The sequence below is a fragment of the Periophthalmus magnuspinnatus genome, chromosome 9 (genome assembly GCF_009829125.3).
Source record: "Periophthalmus magnuspinnatus isolate fPerMag1 chromosome 9, fPerMag1.2.pri, whole genome shotgun sequence".
Lineage (NCBI taxonomy): Eukaryota > Metazoa > Chordata > Actinopteri > Gobiiformes > Gobiidae > Periophthalmus > Periophthalmus magnuspinnatus.
This window is the reverse complement of record NC_047134.1, coordinates 7,489,521-7,509,163: the sequence shown is the minus strand read 5'-3', so window position 1 is coordinate 7,509,163 and position 19,643 is coordinate 7,489,521. Positions and strand designations below refer to the sequence as shown.

Genomic DNA, 19,643 nt, shown 5'->3' with positions numbered 1-19,643 from the left:
GGGGAAGACCCAGGACACGCTGGAGGGACTATGTCTCTCGGCTGGCCTGCGAACGCCTTGGGGTCCCACCGGAGGAGCTGGAGGACGTGTCCGGGGTGAGGGAAGTCTGGGAGTCCCTGCTTAGACTGCTGCCCCCGCGACCCGGCCCCGGATAAGCGGAAGAAAATGGATGGATGGATGGACGATGCTTTTCCAATTGAAAGAAATAAGATGAGTTACATTCACCCTCTTCTAACCACTTTAAACGAGATCTTACAAAGGCACCTTCAGCTCGTTTTTTATAAAGATCATCTAGTTTATTTTGTAAAGAGGCTAAACTAATTTTGTCTTCTTCTGAGAGATCTTTTGGATTTATTGTAGATAAGGTCATAATGTCCTGGATAATTTTATCCTCTTCTGCTCTCCTATATTTCTTTAACTCTGAACTATGTTTTCTTAGGTATTTTGTTATTTCATATTTGAAAAGTTCCCAGTTTTTATTATAACAGTTTTCAGAGTTATCTTTATCAAAATAGTAAGAGATAGTTTCAGAAATCTTTTGTTGTACCATCTCCAGTCTAAATAAAGAATTATTTAGCATCCAGTAGGCTTTCTTATTTTGGGATTTACTTTGAGGTAATTTGATGTTAATGTAGATAGCTTTATGATCAGTGAGTGGAGTAGGGAGAATATCAACGTTAACATCGTCTGTATCTAGACAATCAGACACCAGCCAGTAGTCAATTCGTGACTGCCTGGAACCATTATTGTTACTCCATGTAAACAGTAAATCTGTTTGGAATTTTTCTCTCCAAAAGTCTTTAAGACTGAAACGTTGCATAAATGTAAGTAATTGATTATCAGTACTATTGGTCTGTGGTGGCCATCTATCTAATTGATTATTCAGTACCATATTAAAATCTCCTCCAATAATTATTATTGCATTAGGGTACTGGTTTAGTAAGTCAATTAAATAATTTTCTATGGTGGATAGGAGTTCAGAATTTGTATGTTTTAAGTTGTAACCATAAATATTAATAATAATGAAAGTCTTATTATAATAGTCCAACACCATGAATACAAAATGTCCCTCATTGTCACATTTGTGTGAGAGGATATCACCTTCAAATTTGTGCTTTACCGTGAGAGTGCCAGCCGAATGTTGACTTCCATGTGAAGGGAAAACATTATCATTATCATATAAAAGAAAAAGTCTGTATTTAAGTTTTTAGCAAACAGAAATAATGCTTTACGTTTTACGGCATTTTTTAACCCCCTGGCATTCAAGGAACCTAAAGATAAAGACATAAAAACAAGAGCAAGAACCTGAGTACAGAAGTGCGTGCGCTGTGTTACTTCAATCCAGCGCCATTATTAACAAATAGAGTGGAAGAAAAAAAATATATTAAAAAAGTGAAGAGAATTAACGTTACCTCATATTGCAAGTAATGAAAGATGCTAAGATAAAAAAAAAAAATGCATCACAACCTTTTAGCTGCTAGTGAGATTTGGTAAAAGCTCAAACCAATAATATAGAACAAAAAGTTTGCGTCTAGGACCACAAAAACAAAAAAATTAAGAATATTGGAACAAGTGGTCAGTATTCTTCAAGTTGTAAACAGTTGAAAACAAACGTGAGCTTATACTGGGTGTAGATCAGACCCTCACAAAATCAGGTTCCTGGGAGGCCGACTTCTTTGCCGTTGATGTACGCGCGGGGACCAACGTAGTAAGCGATCTTTCCCTCTCGTCGGGCCGCCTGGACCACTGGCCATAGCGCTGCTCTCCTTTCGCGATCCGCTGGGCAAAGATCCTCCGTGAAGAAAAGATGGCAGGTAGGTTCTGGACGAGAATTGCAGGATGATCCCTCTTGGTCGGCTCTCGTTCTCCTTCAGTTTCCCTAAGCGGTGCACAGTGTCAATCATATCAGGGAGCTTTTGTTTACCTTCAGGGAGAACACTCTGGCAGATTCGAATAGTTTCTTTTTTAACATCTTCTTTGTACACAGTCTCTGGTACCCCGTAAAGTTTCAGATTCCAGCGTCTAGAGTAGCGTTCAGATTCAACAAGTCGTTCCTTTAGCTGGAGGATAGTACCATTTTCGATCACATCAACTCTTTGTTTAATGTCTTTAATCTGATCATAGGCGAAGTCTACTGATTTCTTAAGACCCTCAATCTTCATTGTGTTCGCACTGATCAGTTTTTCTAAGTCGTCAAAACGGGTGTTAATCAGATTTGACAGAACTCCAATAACATCTTGGTCACAGCCACATTCTTTCTTCTCTTCTCCTCCAGGCATCGCAAACAGAGCTTTTTTGTGTGCTGGTTCTTTAGAAGGGGTTCCTTCGACTGAGAGAGGCAGGGAAGGGAATTCTTCTTCTCACGTCATCATATCTTTGTCATCGGGTATTTTGATGTAGTCATGTTCCGCGCTGGCTGTAGTCTTGTTGTTGCTAGCCTTAGCCATGGCCGTGGAAGTAGCTAGATTTTTTTTTCTCTTTGGAGGATCTTTTCCTGTCCCGAGAAAACATTGGGACTTCAGAAAGTGTTCCAGCAGTTTATCAGTAGCGAAAAGGTTTGGAGTAGTGTTTAAAAGCAGTTTTCCATAGCAAAATACGAGTTTTGGCGCAGCCGATTGAAAAAGAGCTACCGCCAAGCAGTAGGATTCCCCAAGCAGTAGGATTCCCCTGCACTGTAGCGCAGTGTTGTTTACATTTCCCTGCGGAAAAGAAGTTGCGTTGTATTGACCAATAGACGAGCGCCGTTTCTTCTTCATGTTTTTTTTGTCTCGTTTCCTTCCATGGTTTTTGGTACAGCGCCACCACATGTGAAGGATTAGACAAGCTTCTCAAAAGGTTTGGTTCGTTTGACAAAAAGCAGTGTGAAAGCAAACCGCTCCAGTTGAAAATGTTAACAATGTTTCAATTTTGGTCCCGAATCGAACCGAGTCTACTGGACTATTAGGTGTGAAAATGACCTAAGTCTGCCCTCTCTCTCTCATATCTGCTGCAGTGGACTATTACATGTTCAACGGTTTCTGGGTTGTGACAGTGGTTGCATAATCCAGTGGGGTGCTTGCGTATTTTATGGAGGGAATAATTTAATCCAGTGTGGCCTATTCTTAAATGGGTGTAAACTCTCTCTTCCCTTGGGCTCCTGCGCAGAGAACTGCGTGAGCCAACGTGTTGCTGAATTCTGTAAAGGTGCCTTCCCGTGTCTGAGATGTCCCAGTATTCCTGCCAATTTCTCTGTATGTGGCTGTTAATGATGGTTTTAACCTCAGATTTACTTATTGGGACAATTACATCAATTGAGGGTAGTTTCAGAGAGTTCTTAGCCAGCATGTCCACTATCTCGTTACCTTCCACTCCAACATGGGCAGGAACCCAAAGAAAGGAGGAGTTCAAGCCTCTGCTATGAAGCATAAGGACTGAGAGAATGAGATCCTGTCTACAATCAGATTTTCCAGACTTGATGCTCCGTAATGCTGAAAGACTGTCTGAGGCTATTACTATGCTTTGATTTGGTGAGTTTGTTTCTGCCCATTGCAGTGCCAACTGTATTGCCATTAGTTCTATTGTGAAGACTGAAAGATGGTCTGCCAGTCTCCTCTTAACTGCTATCTCAAGGTGAGGGATGAAAAAAGCTGCACCAGTGCACCCACTCTCGGGGTCTTTTGAGTCGTCTGTTAATATATGAACAGCTTATCAGAAAGCTGATTGATTTGCTCTTGGACAAGAAACTGAGGTGACTTTTTAGATTTTCCTTTAAGCTTCGGGTGTAGGCTAGTATCTACTGGAGCCAAAATGAATTTCCATGGGGCAACAGTTGATAAAGGCACAGTGGGGCTTAGATTAAGCTCACACAGGCCAGCGAGCTGTGCTTTTGCAATTGCTACCCAGCCAAAGCTGTGGTAGTCAGTTCTGTAATGTTCCCAACATTCTTTAATAATTTCTTTTGCAGGGTGAGCCCCAGAATGACCTTGGACATTCACCCAGTAGGCCAGCATGAGTTTAGGCCTTCAAAGCCGGAGTGGCATCTCTCCTAACCTGCATTGCAGAGACAGGAGACGTCCTGAAGGCCCTGCTACAGATATGAAGGGCCTGGGCCTGCTCTACCTCAAGCTTCTTGAGGTTTGTTTCCGCTGCAGACATGTAAGCAATAGAACCGTAATCCAACGTGGCTCTCATAATGGCCCAGTAGATGTTTAGGAGAGACCTTCTGCTAGCTCCCCAGTCCTGCCCTGTTAAGCACCGCAGTAAATTATTCACTTTTTTACACTTATTCTGAACTTTTCCTATATGTTGCGTTCAAGTGAGCCTTTCATCAAAAATGACTCCCAGGAACCTAACTTCTTTGACCTGTGCAAGCTCCTGTCCATAAAAATTCAGGGATACTTCCTTGTGACGGCTATAAAAGCAAATTGCCTGGGACTTTGCCACAGACAATTTAAATCCCCAATTCAGTGCTCCACTTGCTTTATTGCCCCTTGCATTTTCTTCTGGATATACTGCAGATTCCTTCCTCTCAGCCACAATGCACCATCATCCGCATAGAGTGACCTGCCAATTGAGCCATCATAGATGTCATTATTCATAACATTGAACAAAATAGGACTACACACACTGCCTTGTGGAATTCCATTTTCTACAGCATATACATCAGAATATTCTGTACCTACCCTTACTTGAATTTGTCAGCCAAACAAAAAACTCCTCACCCAATTGAACATTTTCCCTCCTACTCCAAGCTTGCGTAATTTAATGAGAAGACCCTCCTTCCAAACCATATCATAGGCCTTTTCAACGTCAAAGAACACTTCAATAATCATTTCTTTATTTGTTTTGGCTTTTTGGATTTCTGACTCAAGACATAATATAGAATCCATAGTGTTTCTGCCTTTATGGAAGCCGCTTTGGTGAGTGGAAAACAGACTTTTACTTTCTAAAAAATAGTTAAGCCTTTCTGTTACCATGCGTTCCATTGTCTTTCCTAGCTGCGATGTTAATGCTATAGGCCTATAACTCAAGGGGTCTGACGGTGGCTTTCCCGGCTTGAGTATTGGCACTATCACTGCCTGTTTCCAAGATGTTGGAATGCACCCTGTATCCCAGATGCGATTGAAAAGTCTCAGTATTACAGCAAGTGTATGGTCAGACATATGGGCCAGCATATCATAGCACACATCATCCTTTCCTGGAGTTGTTTGTTTAGCCTTCGAAAGCGCTCTCCTTAATTCAAACTGGTTAAACGGGAGATCAAGGTCGTCCCCAGATGCTGGCTGTTGTTCTATTAAACCTGGATGCTGCGCCAAAGTGTTGTCTCTACACTGCCTTGCTGCTGGTGAGAGATTGTCTGAAATGTGAACTGTTACGAATGTAGAGGCTAAAAGTTTGGCTTTGTCTTCACTACTGTTTGCTATTTCATCATTTTTCATTAGCACTGGCATCTCATAGTTCCTTTTAATTCCATTCATGCATCTAATCATCCCCCAAGTCTCTGTTAGTTGAGTTTCCCTCCCAATTTTAGAGCAAAACTGCCTCCAATATACTCGCTTAGCTGTTCTTATTGTTCTGCGAACAACTGCTTGAGCTTTCTTGTACTCAACTAGAGACCCTACATTGTCTTGTGACTTTAATTTCCTAAATGCCTTATTTCTAGTTTTAATGGCTTCAGTACAGGCATCATTCCACCATGGTACACACTTCCTGTGGAGTGTTTTAAGTCTCGTCTTAAGACCCACTTTTACTCTCTGGCTTTTAACTCTGCATGAGTTGTATGATCCTCGGTTGTCTTTTATTGATTTGTTCCTATTGATTTTATTTGCTTGTTTTATTTGATTTTGTTTTATTGGTAATTGTTTTATTGCTTTTATATACATATTTATTATTTCAATTTTGCTATTTAATTCCAGTCTAATGTTGATTTACTTAATTAGTTGTTTATATTTATAATGTATTTGTGCAGCACTTTGGAAACTGCATTTCTTTGTGAAATGTGCATTATAAATAAAGTGGATTGGACTGGATTCCTGCCGCTGTTACCTTTGCTCTTTGGAATGGTTTCCTTTGCTGTTAAGACAATGGCTGAAACAATTGCTGTGTTTAATTCCTCCACATCTGACAACTGTACTGAAAGTACAGCTGCGCCACGAACATCTGTTTTATTTTGAAAGGTTTCCCAGTCTGTGCTCCTCAATATCCACCTTTTGTCGTAACGGGTGTGTGTAGCGGACCAAAGGATGCAGACTCGGGGAATATTTACAGGATTTATTGTAGGAATAGGACAAATACAAACAGAGGGTGAACCGGAGGTGAGCAGGTGAGCAGGTGAGCAGGAACACCGGAAACACAAGGACCGGGGACATGAAGGGACCACAGGACGACAGGCAGACCAGACGGGCGTAGGGCAGAGTGAGCAGGAGACATCCAGGGCCGGAGCACGACAGGAACACAGGGATGACAGGAACACAGGCACGACAGGAACAAGTGAGGACGACACAGACAGGGTCAGGACATGCAGACGATCTCGCACCGAGTGTCTTCCCCCATCTCCTCTTATCCATGGCAGGTGTGGTGATTAGCCAGATAGAGAGCAGGTGCGCGCGGGAGGAGCCGAGAGCTCCGCCCAGCTCCAGGTACAAGCAGGTGAGGGAGGGGGAAGAGCTCACAGGGAGGAAAACCAGGAGCGGACAGTGCGGATCATGACACCTTTGAATCCTTGTTCCTTTATCCTGGCATATTTCTAAGCAAACTTTGATGCATATTGGATAATGGCCACTTCCTAGCAATGACTGATTAAGAACTTCCCACTGATTGATGCCTGCTGTCTCACTCGAGACAGCAGGTATGTAAGGTCTATTGCACTTTCTGTGTTGTTTGTAGCATTGTACCGAGTACCTTTTCCATTGTTCATACAAACCAGGCCAAACCACCTTTTGATCAATAAATTCCTCCACCACTAACCCATTATTATCAGTATTTCTACTACCCCATAGTGCATTATGTGCGTTAAAATCTCCACACCATATAGTTTTCCCCTGTGCGCTCTCATCCACACTATTTAACAAATTACAAGTTAAGTTATTACATGGATTGTACAAATTGACTATTGTGAGGCTATCATTACCTGACCAAATTTTGACCGAAGCAGCCTCTTGAGTTTTATATATGCTCACAGTAGAGTAATTAATCCCATTCTGTATAAATGTAGCTACGCCTCCACCTTTTCCTTGTTCCCTGTCATTTCTTACATAAGTGTAGCCTTGGATGATAAAATCCCATTGTGGCTGTAACCACGTATCCTGTATGCATATGATTTGGGGCTTAGTATGTAAAGTAGAAATAACTTGCTTGAATTCCTGCCCATTAGCAACAAGGCTTCTGGCATTCCATTGCAGTATAGTTATTGCCATCAGAAGCCACCAGCACATGACTGTGAAACGGGGGTTCCCCACATTTCCTCCACTGTTTCCCAACAAAGCCCTTTGACTCCTAGGTACTTCTCCGCAGCCTTAACGATGACTTTTTTTTTTTTTCAGTTTTCCTGTCTGTCTGGGCAGAGCAGTTGATAATATCCACAATAAAAAGCACAATGTCAGTGTGGCTTACAACCAGGGTATCTTCTCTGATTTTAGAACAACTCTCACACTGTCTTTGTACAACTTTAACACTACTTCTTTCTGGGTTCACTCTCGTTTCCTTACCTGACACTTTCTTAATTGCTTCGGCATAAGTTATACCTTGGGAAACTTTAACTTTCTGTACCTCAGCTGCTTTTTTATTAGCTTCACACCCACGATAGGCAGACGTGTGTTCTCCCCCGCAGTTGCAACACTTTAGTTTAGCCCCTTCCTGATATTTACCATATTCGTGCTCACCTGTACACCTACCACACCTTTGTTTGCCTTTGCAAATAGCTGACACATGACCAAACCGCTGGCATTTAAAACACCGCAGGGGTGGCGGAACATATGGTCTAACTTCATAACTCATAAAGCCAATAAAGACTTTATCAGGTAAATGCTTTTCATCAAACTTCAACAGTACTGACAAGCTGTCATATCTTTCCCCAAAACGGGTAGTTTTAAGACGCCTTGCGTCCACGACCTTAGCACCAACTACGCTCTCTTTGATTTCTTCTACTGTCACCATTGTCGGAATACCAGTGATAACACCTCTGACCATCTTTTCCTCCACGACCAAGACCACAATTTTCCCATCTAAACTTTTGAGCCTGATGGCTTTCATTTGCTGTACAGTATCTTTACAAGCAATCAACAATGATCCGTTTCTTAGAACTTTTGCATTTTCAATCTCACCCAACACCTTATTTAGGGACAATGTTAGTTGAATCGGATTCCACTCACCAAACGACACGCCATCTTGTACCAGCTTAACAATTACCTTCCTATTTTTCCTTTCTCTTTCCGGCGTTACCACATCTCATTCTCCATTGCTACTTTCTGAGCTGGACTGATGTGTCGATTGTTTTTTACATTTTCGCCTACTTCTGCTTGAATCTGCAAGAGCAAATGTTTCATCTTTCCCGCTATCCCATTCAATTCCCATCTCACTTCCTGATCTGTCACTTCCCTCTGCCATCTCCTGTCCATTCATAATCCAGTTGCCACCAACCCCGCCCGCAAACAGTTGTTGCTGTCAAACCTATATTATAAGGGCAAGCCATCTTGTGAGTGGCCCAAGAACAAAATTCTGATTTCAACGCAACCTAAAATGAAAAATAAATAAAAGTCAAGATTATTTCACAGTAGTTTGGTAGAAAATGGGTATTAAATAAAGTACAAAAATAAAAAGCCCATTTGTCAACGTATTTAATGGGCCTATGGCAGGTTGGACTGCCCATTTTATTAAAACACAGTTAAGATTTTGCTCCAAAAAAAAAAATGTAAAAATGCACCAATTCTGAAAAAAAATTGTTGGATCGGATATCCTAGTCGAGCATACAACTTGATGTAATAAAAATGATTTACTGGTTGTACTTGGCTCAGAAAGTCTCATAATGTTTAAACTTTTATTTACACAAGCTGTACAGCAGTTCTGTCTTATGCTATTTTTGGCTTTAGTTAATAAATGCTAATTTCAGTCTCTGTGCTGCTATTGATTGATATCGGATATCAGCTGATACTTAAAGCCATACTATCGGTATTGATATCAAAATTGAAAAAGCTGGATCGTTGCATCCCTATTTTGAAGACCATGCAAAATATATATTTTATTATAAATTGTTAGTTGCTATGGCGATAGTGGTCAATAGTTCCCATTTCATATCTTTTGAAAACATTACTTTTACTGTACAGCAGTGGTTTTTAAACAAGCTCCTTCTGGAGGTATGTGGATTCTTCCGCAGTTCAAATATTTGCTTAACATATGGTCAATTTAGTCCACATTTTTGGTCAGTCTTTGTTTAAAATTTATAGCAAGCATATAGTCTCACTTTAGCCCTAGTTTTGACCTAGAGTATAGGCCAACACTGTAACAAAATTTGAAACACAATATATTGCTACAAAGAAAAAACACAATAAACAATATTACTGAAACTACTTTATGCCACTGATAACAAATAAAGCAGGTTAGTCCCAGTAAACCATTTTTAAACACAGTATCATTAAAAAGCGTGAGCTTAAAAAAAAAAAAAAAAAAAAAAAAAATGGAGACTGAACAAATAATTAGTGAGTCCTGGAAGTGACTTTTTCATTGCTCTACAGCTCAAATCTTACTGTACTACATAAAAATAGCAAAAATCCCCCCACTGTTGCAACAAAATATTGCACACAATAAATATTGACCCCCCAAAATATTTTATTCCAACTTTCATATATTGAAGTCAATATAGAGCTCAAGAGTGACAGTCCGGCCCCGGTTCCATAATTTTCCCATTCATTTTTGTCATAGACTTTCTTTTTGTTGGTAGTTGGTAATATAGTTGTCGTAGTTGGAGAACCACTGCTATGCTGTATTGTGGAGTGTGTACTTTTTCTTTCTACCATCAGCTCCCTCATCAAGAAAGCCCGGCACAGGATGTTCTTCCTGCAGCAGCTGAGGAAAGGCAAGCTGCCGGTCCAGATGATGGTGCAGTTTTACACGGCCATCATTGAGTCCATCCTCACCTCCTTCATCACTGTGTGGTTTGCTGGGTCCACTGCCAGGGGCAGACAGAGACAGCGTATTGTGCCCTCTTCTTAGAAGGTGATTGGCTGCAGCCTTCCATCTCTAGTGGACCTGTACATCTCCAGGACTCGGGGGCGAGCAGGCCGTATAGCAGCTGACACTTCTCACCCTGGACATGGATTATTTGAGCCACTTCCCTCTGGCAGGAGGCTACGATCCATTAGGACCAGAACCTCTCGTCATAAGAACAGTTTCTTCCCCTCTGCTGTTTGTCTCATGAACATTTTATAACATCTGCACAAAACTGGACACTTTATTATACCGGTCACTTTAATAAGCCATGTTGGCACTGTTTCTCTGATGCTGCTGTTGCATATATTTTCTACCTCTAAGTATTCCATTTTATTTTTAAGCATATCTTTTTTTAACTTTGTGCATGCCCTTATTTGTATTTGTATTTATTCAGTGTGTTTTATGTTGCACTTCATCACCGCAGTAAGTTCCTAGTTTGTGAACTGTGTTCACAGAAAATGGTAATAATATGTACAACCACACTTTATGTAGAACAAGGCAAAGGTATTTTTCTGACATTATTGGAAGTTGAGGTAACAACTCTTGTGTCCTGTTTGCAACGGTAAACAGATTAACAAACCCCCCAGCTCCACTGCCATTAGAACTAATTTCCACATCTAAGTGCAATGAGTTTGCAGTGTTCTTTAATGACAAGGTTCAGGGCATTAAAAATGCCATAAATTCCACAACGCAAATAACAACCCAGCACCCACCTAGACACTTAGAGCTGACTCACTTTGCACCTGTAACTGACAAAACTGTCCAAGAGATTGTCACCAGTCTGAGTTCATCTACATGCTGCCTCGATGTGTTACCCAAAGTTGTTACTACAACTTCCTAAATTTCTAAAGTCTGTGCTCAACACCACTCACTCACATAGTTAATATGTCACTTAAATCTGGAACATTCCCAAGCGCTTTGAAAACTGTGGTTATCAAGCCTTTCCTAAAGAAGAGCAGTCTTGATGCCACAATATTGAACAATTATCGACCGACCTCAAATCTGCCGTTTTTAGGCAAAGTCCTCGAAAAAGTTGTTTACCAACAACTTATAAACTTCCTCGAAATGAACAACTCCTTTGATGTCTTCCAGTCAGGCTTTAGACCCCACCACAGCACTGAGACTGCTCTTATCAAGGTGACAAATGACATCCGCCTGAACACTGATGCAGACAAAGTCTCAGTCTTGATCCTGTTAGATCTGAGTGCTGCCTTTGACACTGTGGATCATAGAGAAGAGATCATAGAGAAAGTGTCAGCAGTCACCTCCAGTCTCTCTCTCTAAAACCTTCAAATCAGGCTAGAAATCTAGGGGTAATAATGGACTCAGACTTGAACTTTAACAGTCACATCAAATCAATAACATCTGCAGCTTTTTACCACCTAAAAAACATTGCAAAAATCAAAGGTTTACTGTCAAAACCAGACTTAGAGAGACTTATCCATGCATTTGTCTCCAGTAGATTAGACTACTGTAACGGCCTGCTCACTGGCCTCTCCAAACGAGCCTTAACACAGCTGCAGTACATCCAGAACGCTGCTGCTCGGGTCTTGATTAGAACCAGAAAGTACGAGCACATAAGTCCTGTGCTCAGGTCTCTGCACTGGCTTCCTGTAGCTCAAAGAATAGACTTTAAAGCAGCTCTGCTTGTGTATAAGTCTCTCCATGGCCTAGGTCCAAAGTATATCTTCGACATGTTAGTGCCATATGAACCATCTCGCAATTTGAGGACTTCAGGGACCGGCCTCCTGCTGGTGCCCAGAGTCAGGACTAAACATGGGGAATCAGCGTTTCAGTTTTATGCAGCTAAAACTTGGAACAGTCTTCCTGAAGATGTGAGACAGGCCTCTACTTTGACAATATTTAAATCCAGGCTCAAAACGGTTCTGTTTAGCTGTGCATACGACTGAAAGGTTTTTATTCTGCACTCTTCTTCTTTAATGGTAATTTTATGATGACAAAAGAAACATGGACTGATGGACTTTTATTAGACATAGTAAAGTGACAGGAAAGTATTTGAGAAGTGACAGGAAAGTTTTTTTTTTTTTTTTTGTTTTTTTTTTTTGTAAAGTAATGGGAAAGTTCTTAAACTGAGCAAGACAATGTTTAAAGAGTGTGAGAGAGAGTTTTTAAAGGGTGCAAACGAGTGGGTGAGAGAGTTGCAGATTGGGTGATTATTTATGTTTTGATTTGTGTGATTTTAATGTCCTTCTTATTCTGTAAAGCACTTTGAATTACCTTGTGTACAAATTGTGCTATACAAATAAACTTGCCTTGCCTTGCCTTGCCTTGCCTAATAAAAGTCTTCTGATTCTGATTCTGATATATCATACTGTACACTGGGCCACAGCTCCACTAATGTACACAAAATATTATACAAACCACATTTATTTTGTTGAAATAATTCTTAAAGTGTTGGAAAATGTGTTTTGGACAGAATTCTCCCTAGTGTGGTGTCATCAACACAGAAATAAATTAGAAACTAGACTCTCTACTCTACAAAATATTTTTCAACTTGGCTTTACAAATTTCTTCTTGATTGGTGTAAAACTGTAATTTATATTTACAAGTATTATCCCACCAATTTAAGTAGAAATTAAAATTAATTCTTTAAAGGATAATTAAAATTAAAAAAATCCAGCTCCTTGTTTGTCTTGAACAGAATTCTACACTCACAACATGTCTGCTGGAACGCCACATTCTTTCCTTTAGGTTACAATGGCGATAGTCGCTTGGTTGCTAATTTATACTGTATACATGGATCTCATAGGCTGTTGCTGCTGCCTCAGTCTCGCGATAGCTTCTACTCCAGGCTCGTATGAGTGCAGCGCTGCGTTGCCGCTTTGTTCAGTCTCCTGCAAACGACCACAGCAAAATGGCGTCTGCTCCAGGCAAGTCAAACTTAAGCCTTTTCAATTGATTTACGCGCACTGAATTGTGCTTTTCAAAATGGGCCTTTATTTTGATCTTGGCATGAACTTTAACAGGATTATTTAGTTGTTAGTTAAAGCTACATGGTGTTCCTCTGCGATAGTATTTTTCTGCACTGGCCTAGGCCCCAAAGCCCCCAGCGCCCGGTGTTTTCTGTCACAAGATTTCTTCGTTTTTCTTGTAAAATGATAATCATTGTGGGCTAGTTAATGTGTTTGCACGTGTTGTTTCATTTTCTGCTCTTATTTCCGTTCATTAATAGCTGTTATAAACATTAGCACCGGCGAAATATGGTTGGCTAGCATAGCGGGGCTCGCGCGCAAACCTTGTGTTGTTTTAACTCTCGGTGTTTCCTCGCAGATTACAGCTCCTACAACCAGGCCGGTGCTCAGCAGGGGTAAGTAATCCACCCAAAACGAACTTGAAACTTTTATTTGAAGGTATTTTGACTTTAAGAAGTATTTTCTAAATCTGGAAAACTGTATTTCAGGTATGCCTCCTACAATGCGCAGCCCTCACAAAGTTATGGACAGTCTGCCCAGGTCAGTTGTGCTCTATTACTACACCATCTTTTACTGTGGTTGATGTAACGCTCATGAGGTGTTGTTTCCTCAGCAGGCCTATGGGCAGCAGCAGGGCTACAGCTCCTATGGTCAACCCACTGCAGCAGACAGCAGCTACAGTCAGGCCACTCCAGCAGCCGGAGGCTATGCTCAGCAGCAGCAGCAGCAACCTCAGCAGTATGGTTCTTCCTATGGACAAGCTGCTTCGAGTGAGTCCAACTGTGTACGCAACCTTTGCACTGGAACCTTTACTGACTATTCCTTTTGTCTTTGTGTTCACAGCGGGATACCCTGCAGCTCAGTCCACCACAGCCCATGGCTACTCCCAGTCTGCCCAGGGTTATGGCGCCAGTGGATATGACAACACTTCTGCTGCTCCAGCTGCTACTCAGTCATATGGTTCTCAGTCTGGTTACTCTGCCCAGTCCACCTACCAGGGCTATGGTCAGCAAGCTGCCACCGCTGCTCAGCAAAGGTATTTTTTGCAATAAGTAAAGTAATATTCCTGTTTTCCACAAATTTGAATTCTCATTATGCAGTTACAGCGCCAATGGCCAACCTGCCAACTACAACCAGAGCAGTTACTCTCAACCAGCGGCGTACAGCCAACAACAGCCTGGCTATCAGGCCCAACAGTCGGGCTATGGGCAGCAACAAGGAGGCTATCAGCAGCCAGCCCAACAGCAGCAGGCTCCTCCTGCTTATGCCCAACAGAGCACGGGCTCCTATGGCCAGCCTCCAGCAAACCAGTACAGCCAACAGGGAGGCCCGGCCAGCTACAACCAGGGCAACCACTATAGTAAGCCTGTTCTGTGCTACTGGGAATGAATGAGATGATATGTGGAAACTGAATGTGTAAATATGACTTCTCCTCAGACAATTACCGGCAGGACACACAGGGTGCAGGCTCTGGTTATGCGGGGCCCGATGGTTCCAGGTACCCAGGAGGTGATGGCAGGGGCCCGGGCAGGGATGGTTTTGACCGTGGAGGGATGATGCACAGAGGGCGTGGAGGCCGAGGCATGGGGTAAGTGTTGCTCTGGAGTGTTAACCCCATCTTTTTTTTTTTTTTTTTTACAGGCGCTGCAGCCAAAGGGGCAGGGCTGAGTCAAAACAAGTTAAGGAAGTTTAACTAATTGGTCAACCAATGACTGTTTTTTTTTAAAGGTTTTGGTCAGTCCTGCCTTCAATGGCAAGAGGTAAGAAACCTGTGCAATATGAGTAGGTTACAAGGTTTGAGTCTGAAGGTTCTATGATAGGGCATGTACAATGCTGAGAGCAACTTTCAGTTAGGGGTCTGGTTATTCACACATTTTCACTAGCGTGGGTCTATTGATATTTTTATAGCTTCCAAAGTAGTTTTCAAAATATCCACATGGTCAGTGTTCACAACTGAAATCAGGTAAATTATTGATATTTATTTGGAATTTGCAACAACAAAACCTAAACACAAAGTATAGTATAGAAACAAGTGTTTTCACATCTTCATTATTTAACTCTTGAGGATTGTTACACTCTTGGGTAAAGATCCATGGTGTCTTCAAGACTTAAATCAAATTTTGTATCATGGTGTGACTGGAGTATTTTTTTTTTTTTTATTGGTCACAATATGATGTTGCACAAGTTTTCAAAATCACTGTGGCTATGGGTCATTAAAACTATGAATATTAGATTGAGTTGGTACCAGATGGCTTTGGAAGGGTTTTGGTGTTTGGTATTACTGAAGTCTGGGCATTGCACGCTCCAGTTCAGCCACTCAATTGGATAATAATACAATACTGTAACTGGATATACAGTTAACCTAAAAGGAAAGACAACACTGTCCCTCATTTTGTGATTCATCTTTCCTAAGCCACTGTAGTTTAGAGGTGGAGCTAAACAAGTGCCCAGGTCAGCATTAAATGAAAAATGGCAGAGCCCTGGCCAAGTTATTTTTAGAATTTTATTACATTCAGTCAACTATACACTTTTTGGTAAATGTACAGTGTCTGACAGAGAGCAAACTTTAGCCTTTTCATAGATGGGACTGCCTTTCCAGCACTCATTGTTCAGCTGTTAAATGAATCAAATTAACTTTTATTGGGTTGATTTATCAGCTTGGGTCTTTTTAATCGAGAGGTCTACAGCCAATCCTCTGTTCAAATCTTTCTGTCAAATGGCTATATATTAGAAGTCTATTGTTTATGTGCAGGAAAATAATATTGAAAGCCATTTTTGTTTTCAAGATGAATTAAATCAGAAATTGATCAATAAGATGGAGGGGAAAAAATGAAGGCATATTGCCCAGCCCTAACTTAGTGGTTTGATGCTTCTCACAGCTCTTGGATGTCCTGCACCACTTCATTAGCACTCAACATTATACCATACTTGTCTAAACGGAAGACAGTTGGTCAAATGCATAGTACACACATACACTAGTCAAACTGAAAATATCTGAGGCAGAAGAGTGAGTTATTATAGAGTAGAAGGCTAATATAAAAGTACTCTACACAGCCACACAATGGATCATTTGAACAAAGCCGTACTGTGCAGGAACCGCAGCAGTGGCAAAATTGAAAATCTTACTATTTGCTGCATCAAATATGTTAATATGAAACACAAGTCCAAATTGGCATTACAACATTACTATCATCTCAAACACATTTCAATGTTTATTCCAACAGTGTAACAGCAACAGTGGTACGTCTTTATTCACATGACTCCAGATGTTCAGGTGATACGGCAGGGTAGTTGAGTCAGTGTTGGCACAGGTCTGTTTTGTTTTGTGGGCATGTTGGGAGGGGTCCTGAATGTGTTTTCATTTTGTTGGTGTTTTGAAATACATTTTTAACATGCTTTGTCACATTTATACCGTACAGGTAACAGTGAGAGCCATTTAAAAGCATCTATTCTCTAAACACTATCTGTACTCAGTGCAGAGGCGCCAGCTTAAGCAGCAAGAGGGAGTAGAGCAAAGAAACGGGGATGCCTTTTTCAAGAACTCTGGATTTTTTGTTTTTTATATAAGCATGATGGGTATATAATGCCCTCAATGGTTAAATGTGTTCACATCCTGGTAAACTGTAATTTTGTTTTTGGTGTTCTAAAAAAATGTAAAGGTGAATTTTTATATGAATTACTTCAAATGTTTACAGTTTTGTACGTTTTCTTTGCAATTGTTTTATAAGCTCCAAACTGTTAAATGACACTATTGGGTAAAGCTATGCAAACCTTGTGCAAAGAACATTGTTTTTCCATGTTACAATGAGTTGTCTTATAACTTGTTCTGTTAACATACCAATTACAATAGATAAGTGGATACCCCCAGTTTACTTTGGGAAGTTGTTCTGTAAAATATTCCAAATGTTTGCATTAACCCCTCAATCAAGCCACTTGCTCGAGCCATGGGGAGTGGCTGTTAAAGAGAATTCGCCTTCATATCTGCATTTATTTCCCTAACAGCGCTGGAGACAGAGGTGGCTTCAGTAAGCCTGGTGGTAAGTTGACGAGTTACACTGGTTAGTGCATTCAAAGCTTTAAACTATTGTGTCAAGTATTTGAGTATTCACTGGTTTTATTAATAATGGGAGTTCATGTTTCAATCCCCATTCACTTTGGGTATCTGGTACCATTCAGCCTTGTATTATGGTCAAGGGAATCTTTGAAGGGTTTTGACAGTTTGTTCTGGTTACGGTGTATTTTTATGCAAATCCCATCAGCTTTTATCTGGGTTTTTGTTTACACATCTTAGATTCAAACACGTTCAAAAGGGTTTCAGGTATTTTAAAATACTACAATGAAGGTAATGGCAGTGTACCATAACATTCAATTTCAACATTCTAATATGGCTGACAGTATCTATACAGTGCCTATAAGTGATTTGATAGTGTTCCTCAGGTGTTTTAACAGTTTTCTGTTTAGTCACTCATTTTTGTCTCATTTGTTTTCTTCTGCGGAACAACAGGACCCATGGGCGGCGATGGAGAGCGTGAGATGGGTACATCAAATACGAGTTACTTTTCCTTACCTGTAAAGATTCATAAACATGCAGATTGAAATGTATGGCGTGTTCTTTTTAGGTCGTCCTGAGGAGCAGGATGACTCTGAGAACAGCACCATCTATATCAAAGGACTGACTGAGAATGCCACTGTTGAGGAGATGGCAGAGTTCTTCAAACACGTTGGGCCAATCAGAGTAAAGATTGTCCTACTACATCTTATGGTTCCTTCTATGAGTTTTTTAATATTAGTTTTTTTATTAACATTTGTGTGCAGATGAACCGTCGACTTGGAAAGCCTGCTATTAATCTATATGAAGACAAAGACACTGGGAAGCCCAAAGGAGATGCCACTCTGTCCTATGAGGAGCCAGTCTGTGCTAAGGCGGCTGTGGAGTACTTCGATGGTATGTGCATTTGTATTGATTCATGTTTTTAGAAAAGCTTTTTGATCTCTTGAACTGATGCAGTATTGTTGACTTACAGGAAAAGAGTTTCAGGGTAGGAGACTGAATGTGTCAATGGCCCGCCGTAAGCCTACCATGGGAGGGATGAGGGGAGGAATGCCCATGCGAGATGGGATGATGGGCCGAGGAGGTTGGTACATGCAAAGCAAGTACGGGTAAGAGACAAAAGCATTCTGAACGTAAACTTGCTTTCCACAGGTATGATGGGTCGTGGAGACAGGGGGGGGTTTGGCCCACGAGGAGGACCACGTGGAATGGGGCGAGGTGGACCAACCGGGGGCAACATGCAACAGAGGGCTGGGGACTGGGAGTGTCCAAACCCGTATGTCTGCTACTTTACGTCATACATGTCATATACTAGTCTGCAGTATAGCCTGGTGCTCAAGTAAAACTGACCATGAGCTATGGTCACATTTAAATGGGTCAAGTAGCTAAGCTGGATATTTTACAAGAACGTTTCATGGCTTATTTCATGGCCCTATTATCATTTGAAAAGAAAAATACTTGTCTGCCTTTTGGAAACACATGGTTTGCCTTGGTGACGCTGATGGGGGAAATGGAGAACTGACTTTGGTCTACTGTTTTTTACAGGGGTTGCGGAAACCAGAACTTTGCCTGGCGCATGGAATGCAACCAGTGCAAGGCTCCTAAACCAGAAGGCCTTGGTGGAGGTCCTCCATTTTCCCCTGGTGGTGACAGAGGCAGAGGAGCAATGGGTATGCGTGGAGGAAGGGGCATGGATCGTGGGGGCCCAGCCGGAGGAGGACCGAGTGGCCCAGGCTTCCGTGGAGGCTGGGGGGGAGATCGTGGAGGCTTCAGGGGTAGAGGGGGAATGGAGCGGGGAGGTTTCAGGGGCCGCGGGGGACCACCCATGGACCGGATGGGTGGCCGTGGAGGCCGGGGAATGGGTCCACCTGGAGGCAAGATGGACATGAGGTAAGGACCCTTGTTTTAGGGTTGTCCGGGAAGGACAACAGCCTTGAATTGTATTGTAATTCCCTAATGTTTCTGTTTAAGCCTTATTTATACTTTCTTCATTCCCTTATGATCCAGGGAGCACCGTCAGGAGCGCAGGGATCGGCCCTACTGAAGTACTTGTTCTTCTTGAGGAATGTTGTTTTTTTAATACCCACTTTTATTTATGATTCCATGTCTCGTGGATAAAGAAGTATCCTGTGAGATTTCATTCACCAACTTTTTTTTGTTTGCTCATGGTAAATACTTCAAACGTGTTTTCTGCATGTGTGTTGTCTTTATTTTTTAATACTGTTTCCACAATATACTGTCATGTGATATTTTTCATATTAGAAGTCTCCCCTTTCCCAAGAAATGTTTACTTGTATGAGAAATTTGGGAAATAAAATTTTACTCAATTGACGCTAAGATTCTTAATTTGTTTTTTTTTCTTGCAGAATAGAACTTTTTTATGCTGTTCAAGCTGCCATTTGGAGTTTGGCCTCAAGGGGGCATCCCATTCTACGCATAGATTTTGGTCCATTCTCATTAAGATATTCTATTTTGTG

At 41.4% G+C, this 19,643-nt stretch overlaps 1 protein-coding gene across 2 annotated transcripts; it reads left to right on the top strand.

Annotated features, from left to right (window-relative positions):
* Positions 1-12,999: 12,999 nt before the first annotated feature.
* LOC117375910 (RNA-binding protein EWS-like) lies at positions 13,000-19,453 on the top strand. Of its 2 annotated transcripts, none has more exons than XM_033972290.2 (15): positions 13,000-13,073; positions 13,474-13,510; positions 13,604-13,655; positions 13,729-13,885; positions 13,959-14,151; positions 14,216-14,475; positions 14,553-14,703; positions 17,118-17,152; positions 17,620-17,652; positions 17,735-17,850; positions 17,931-18,060; positions 18,140-18,250; positions 18,319-18,442; positions 18,712-19,056; positions 19,174-19,452. In XM_033972290.2, exons 1-15 carry the CDS (start codon positions 13,001-13,003, stop codon positions 19,208-19,210), a joined length of 1,854 nt encoding a protein of 617 aa, XP_033828181.2. In that variant the 5' UTR covers position 13,000; the 3' UTR covers positions 19,211-19,452. The 2 variants fall into 2 exon arrangements, with proteins under 2 accessions (XP_033828181.2, XP_055080472.1); XM_055224497.1 differs by having other exon boundaries at positions 13,043-13,073; positions 14,222-14,475; positions 19,174-19,453.
* The last annotated feature ends 190 nt before the right edge of the window (positions 19,454-19,643 follow it).

Bases quoted from the DNA above. Each gene is read 5' to 3' on its own strand.
- LOC117375910 (XM_033972290.2), top strand. From the start codon at position 13,001: ATGAGTGCAGCGCTGCGTTGCCGCTTTGTTCAGTCTCCTGCAAACGAC. The intron at 17,851-17,930 runs GTAAAGATTGTC...ATTTGTGTGCAG, and splicing joins AACACGTTGGGCCAATCAGA to ATGAACCGTCGACTTGGAAA. The intron at 18,443-18,711 runs GTATGTCTGCTA...TGTTTTTTACAG, and splicing joins GACTGGGAGTGTCCAAACCC to GGGTTGCGGAAACCAGAACT.